At 45.0% G+C, this 5936-nt stretch overlaps 1 protein-coding gene across 1 annotated transcript; it reads right to left on the bottom strand.

The window, feature by feature from the left end:
* Positions 1 to 3449: 3449 nt before the first annotated feature.
* On the bottom strand, positions 3450 to 4621 carry LOC100845084 (dehydration-responsive element-binding protein 1G). The gene has a single exon (XM_003570049.4). It carries the CDS (start codon positions 4549 to 4551, stop codon positions 3868 to 3870), a length of 684 nt encoding a protein of 227 aa, XP_003570097.1. The 5' UTR covers positions 4552 to 4621; the 3' UTR covers positions 3450 to 3867.
* Between the last annotated feature and the right edge of the window lie 1315 nt (positions 4622 to 5936).

Raw genomic sequence — 5936 nt, 5'->3', positions numbered from 1 at the left:
GATATACTCCTTCGATCCATAAAAAATGTTACCCACTTAGTACAAAATTTATACTAACTTATTAACTTAGTACAAAATAAGCGACACTTTTTATATATCGGAGGAGTAAGTATCCTACGGGACACACCCAGCTTTTTAATATTTGGTGGGATAAACACTTTAGTTTTAATATTGGGTGCGACGGATACACCATAACTCTATTTTTCTAAAACAATTCAATAATTTCTACTACTAATAAAGGGAAATTTATAAAGTGCTGGGTGGGGTGGGGCCCGCCCAGCCACCCGGCTGAGCCTGCCCCTGTGTCCTACATGTAAAAAATAAATCGGTGCATCAGGAACAGTGAATAGTATGTTATTCACATGTGCAAAAATCTTTTTTTAAGAAAGTTGCGCCGGATTTTACAATCATGCACGTCATATCAAGACGGATGCCCATAATAAGTTTCACAAAAGAAGACAATTTTTTGAAATGGGCACAGAAGATAAAGATGTCAGTTCAAACACATGCCAGTTCCTTTGAAATTATTGATGTATACGACTTACGAGATATATGAAAGTCCAAAACTGATCGAACGTGGCGATTTCTGTCTCTAGCAATCTAGGGTTAGATGTCCGACGATCTCTCGCCCTCCGCCATGCCCCGACCTAGTCTCCTTTCGGAACACGTGCGTCGTCAACTCAAGGCCATTGCTCTTCCCTAGGCAACGAAAATAGATCCGATGACATGGGGACGGGCGTCCAAAGCCGAAGTTTCCAACAAAAGTCTTTCTTGTGCTGGTTTAGGGCACATGCTCGTACATCACCTACCAAAACCCAACAAGGACCTGTCTGATCAGTTGGGAGAGGACTTGTTGTTGTCGATCGATTTTTTTTCTGGCCGATACGAGTTCCCGTTTGAATTTTTCTCACCCATCTATAGTTTTGGGCCCGATGACAAGGCATGCCTACAATATCTTGCAAGAAAAATAAGATTGTGCATGAAAAGTCTAAACTACCCATGCAAATCAACCATTAGATTAATTGTACTAATCCCCTCTTCCTGTACCATCAAAGAGGTGCCGTAAAACCTCCAAATCTATTATTCCTCCGTCCAACAAAGGATGTCTCAACTTTGACTAAATTTAAATGCATCCATACACTAAGTTATGTCTAGATACATCCAAATTTTGACAAACTTGAGACATCTTTGTTGGACGGGGGGAGTACTTAGTTCAGTTAATTAGCACATGCGCATGCGTTTTCTTAGTTCTTTGTATATTTTTCGACCATGGTATATAAACCTTGATGAAATCAATAGAACTTGTCTTTTATGAAACAGTACCGAAACATTGATGAACTTAATTTGCCTTTCATGAACTTGTCTTTTGGAACATGTGGAAACACCACAACAACATCGTGTTTGAAGGTGCAGCACCAAGCTACAATGGAATCTTGTCAAGCATAACCGCGGAGGGACGAGCTTGGAGAGAGGCTGGGCTCCTTGGAGATAGTTTTAGTGCCTTCCCAGAGGTGGTTAGCGTGGAATCGACGGAAGTGAGTTGAGTTTGTATCTTTGCCCCATTTGGGGTTGTAATGAACTGCATCGCAATTCTCTTTTTTAATGGATGATACACCTACTTGGATGTATTCTAGAAAAAAAAGTGCTTTTGTGAATAAACAGTAATGAAACCTAAATGAAATCTCTTTGGGGCGTAGGGAAAACATTACGTTGCTTTTGAGATTGGTAGCATGATGAAAATTTTCTTTCTATTAAGCAGTTATTGCCGCTGGGAAGGAAGCACAAATGAACGTGACAAATGACATTAACAAGTCGTCACATGTCTTCCTCTCTTCCCCTGAGCTGAAACAGACCATGGCTGAAGAACGAAGAAAGAGAGACATAGAAGAAGGTAAGCGGCAGAAGCTTCGACTTTGAATGACCAGGTAAAAAAAGCTAAGGTTGTGTTTGGTTGGGAGCCAATACTAGCCATGTCAAATAATTGGCAACCAATGATTTTTGGGTTCTTGTTTGGTTTGTTGCCAAAATTTTGGTTGCTAATGTGAAATACCACTTCTCACTCACACATTCTTTCCAAATAGTTGGCAAAGTGAGGATTGACAAATTGTTGGTCAAAAAATTGGCAACCCAATTGATGCCCACGTTTGTTAGGGCTGGATTTCCAAACACAGCCTAAAAGACGGCAACTGAGCTGGGAAAAGGCAGCTGCTTTGGTCAGCCTTTTCGCTCATCTGCGCTAGGGAGTGGTGACTGGTGACCGTTGAGTGACCTGTGGACCACCTTTTCCCCGCGGCTTGCTAGCCTGGCCTCAAGCTTCGTTGACATCGTCAAGGCCACATCTTGGATATTTCTAGCCTGCATACTCCATATGCGTCGGTGAGAGTTTGAGAAGCTAGCTACTCAAAACCAGAGTTGGATATTTCTAGCCTACACATGCGTCGGTGAGAGTTTTTTTTAGAGGGAGTTTGAGAAGCTAGCTACTCAGTTAAGAATTGATGAGTAACAAATATTTTGGTGCACCGTGGAAGCTAGAGCCAGATTTAATTTCTTTGGTTTTGACACATTAAATCGTATCTTAAGACAAATATTTCAATTTAAATAAGTTTTCCAAAAAATAATTTGTGGCTGGATGCTATCATGCTACAAGATTAAATCATATGGTTTTATACATAATTTATCTGTGTAGGTCTCATGTCATCATCTATGTATCATAATATGTCTTCTATTCTTCTATTTTATCCGATGCAATGTGCATGGATCGTGCACACACATGCTTACATTGCTAGACCGTGACACCTATTAAGCGGCTCAGTGAGGAAAATGGTAATAAAGAACAACTTAATTAAAGAGAAGTGAGATTCAAAAAGCATCTAGATACATGTAATATTTCGACAAGTAATTCCGACCGGAGGGAGTATTATGTTTCAAAACACGCATGCACGCGAGCACTTACTAGTATACTAAGGATGTGTTTGGCATTGCGGTGGATTTTCGTAATCCCATTTTTTCACCCGTTTTTCACTGTTTTCGTGTCTGTCTAACCAACGTTTCTCCACTTTCGTGTGTATTTTTCCACAGCAAATTATAAAATAAGTTCAGTGCAACATAATTCAGCGGTGCCAAACTGACCCTAAGACATTAAACTGATGCAAAATGCACTCGGCGTTTACAACAATACAACATCAAGAGTCAAGTGACACACTTGGAATGGACAACAATCAAATTATTAAAACAAAAGTATAACACAAATATGTCATGCTACCCTGGTAAAATATATATGTCATGCTACCAACTACTACATCCGTTTCTAAATATAAAAATGTGCTTAAATTTTGCCTTGAAAATTTAGAGCTTGGTTTAAAAATGGCCCATTTTAAATGGGTGTATTAGTTAGACCCACACTTATTTCGCCATGGAAGCGACATCAACACCAGTAGTAGTACACGCTGTTGAGATTTTTTAAACTCAAATCAGGCCAGCTAATTAATGCAGCGAGTACACACAACTGCTTAACTATAACATTGACATCAACAGGGTAGGGAGATGCATACATACATGATACATAGCTAGTGGACAGCGCCAACACTCCGTTTGAAGTTTTAACACTCACATCCTGACATGCATGAACCCGTACGTGTACTAAACTCATGATAAGGCCTTCTGCTTCTTCTGATTAAAGTTCATAGAGCAAGAATACATTAACATTAACCAGAAAAGTTTAAAACAAAGGAAAGCAAAGAGAGAGGGAAACGAAAGGGCCGGCAACCATGCACTTCACTTCCTGTACTGGACCGCCGTAAATCTGCACATGCACATTAGAAGTTCTGCGCGCCACGCCAAGCACAATTCAAACGCGAGCTATCATCATCAGTAGCTCCATAGGTTGACCTCGCCGTCATGGTCTCCCTCTCCGGCACCTCCTGCCGACGAACCTGCCGCCATCGGAGGAGGGTCAATGAGCATCCCTTGCGCCATGTCCAAGTATCCCTGCATCCCAAAGTCCATCCCATTGCCCATCTCGTAGTACGGGTCACTGAGGAACTGCACTGCGGCGCTTGGTGCATCGGCACCTGCCAGCTGCTCCTGGACAGCCGCATTGCTCCGGGCTTGATGATCGGGCGCCGGCATGAACGCCTCGGCCGCCTCCGCCGCGGCCCGGCGTATCTCGTCGTGGCTGGCGCCCATGGCGGGGACACGGAGCCTGCGGGGCGAGTCGGCGAAGTTGAGCGTGGCGGCGCGGCCGCGGAGCGCCAGCGCGGCGACGTCGTGGGCGCGCGCCGCCATCTCGGCGGTCTCGAATGTCCCGAGCCATATCCTCTGCTTGCTGTGGGGCTCCCGCACCTCGCAGACCCACCTCCCGGGGTTCCTCCGGCGCACGCCCTTGAGCACCGGGTGCCGCGTCTCCTTGAACTTGGTCCGCCCCGCACGCCGCTTCGGCGGGGCGGAAGACACAGTCATGTACGTCGAGAAGCCGCCGCCCTCGTCGCCGTCCGCCGCCACCGGAGACGGCGTCCCTGACGAGTAGTCGCTGCTGAGAGCACCGAGGTCCATGAAGAGTGGCTCGAGCAGTGTGGAGTGTGGTAAGCGAGAAGGGAAGGGAAGCGGAAGCAGCTTGGTTTGTTTTGGGAATTTGGGGAGGGAAAGGTGGCGGGTTATATAGTTTAGCGCGTGGAGTGCGACGTGTCCGCGTGCACGGCTCGACGCGGTTGTGGCACGGGAGGCGCCAGCCAGGTTTAGCGCGACTTGCTGGGTCGGGGGGTGTTGGGCTCGGGGGCGTTAACTGGGTCGGAACCAGCTGGAGCTCGCCGGGTGGGGATGGGGACCCACGCAACGCGCAGGGATGGCACGGATGTGGGCCGGCTCCCGGCTTGGCTGGCTGCGGCTGGGCTACTCTGCTCTTGGGCGGGCAGCGAGGGGCTCTCTCGTGACCGCAACGTTTCTTGAAAACGAAGCTCGGCGTGGCTGCTTCTGGAAAAATCTTAAGTGTGTGGTTTAATTATGCGCACACCTCGTATGCTTTTTAGGGATTTTGTCAGTTGTGTACTGTGAACTTGTGTTTTCAAGTTTCGTTCTAGCAAGGATAAGTATAGGATGTCACAGTACGAATTTGCTCATTTTCTCATTTATGTATCTGCGGTCCAAACATAGGCAGACTCGAAAACTAGAACCTGATAATTCTTTCTTTCCGATAGTCATTTCTTTTGGCCAGGTGCAATGGATCGAAAGACACAACACAAAATCTCCACTTTATGATCAAGGAAAAAGATTCCCACTCTACGGTTATATGGCAGTTATGTTGGACTTGGTCTTGGGGTGCCAAATGTGGTGGACAGTGACTTTGGTTAGGTTCGTGTTGCTGCATGTCTTCGTTTTCTAGAGTCTGGTTGGATTCTGGGTTCCTTTGCAACTGGATAAATGGCGACAGTTCTGAAAGGCGACAGTTGGTTTGCAGTTAGGATGTTTCTTGTATTTAATGATAATGGGTGGATTTGCTGTAGCTAAAAATTGAACACATACTCCTTTTTACTACTTGACTCTTTCTTGACGTTGACACCTCTAAAGACCAAAAAAGTCGTATTTCCTAAGCTCCAACTGTAGAAGACCATGCACTGAAATTACAATCGACAAATTTGTTCATCTTCTTTCTAGAAAGGAAGCGGCAAGAGCGCTGCTAATACACACAGGGTCAAAACTTCCTACACGTTTAAGAAGCACGAGTATTGTCTCCGGGAAAAGAACTGAACTACTGGTTTCACCTTTTCATGTTTTTTTTCCCTACGATTTTATAAAAAATTTACAAATTTGGGCCACCGGTGTGTGGAGCCTACTTGTCAGCGCCAGGAAAGCCGACATGGCAGATATTTGATAAAGGTTTTTGTATGTCATGTGCATAACTAACGCTTAGAGTAGATACTTGAATGAATTTGTTTTTCTAT

The sequence above is a fragment of the Brachypodium distachyon genome, chromosome 3 (assembly GCF_000005505.3).
Source record: "Brachypodium distachyon strain Bd21 chromosome 3, Brachypodium_distachyon_v3.0, whole genome shotgun sequence".
Classification (NCBI taxonomy): domain Eukaryota; kingdom Viridiplantae; phylum Streptophyta; class Magnoliopsida; order Poales; family Poaceae; genus Brachypodium; species Brachypodium distachyon.
This window is presented reverse-complemented; position numbering and strand designations above follow the sequence as displayed.

Bases quoted from the DNA above. Each gene is read 5' to 3' on its own strand.
- LOC100845084 (XM_003570049.4), bottom strand. From the start codon at position 4,551: ATGGACCTCGGTGCTCTCAGCAGCGACTACTCGTCAGGGACGCCGTCT.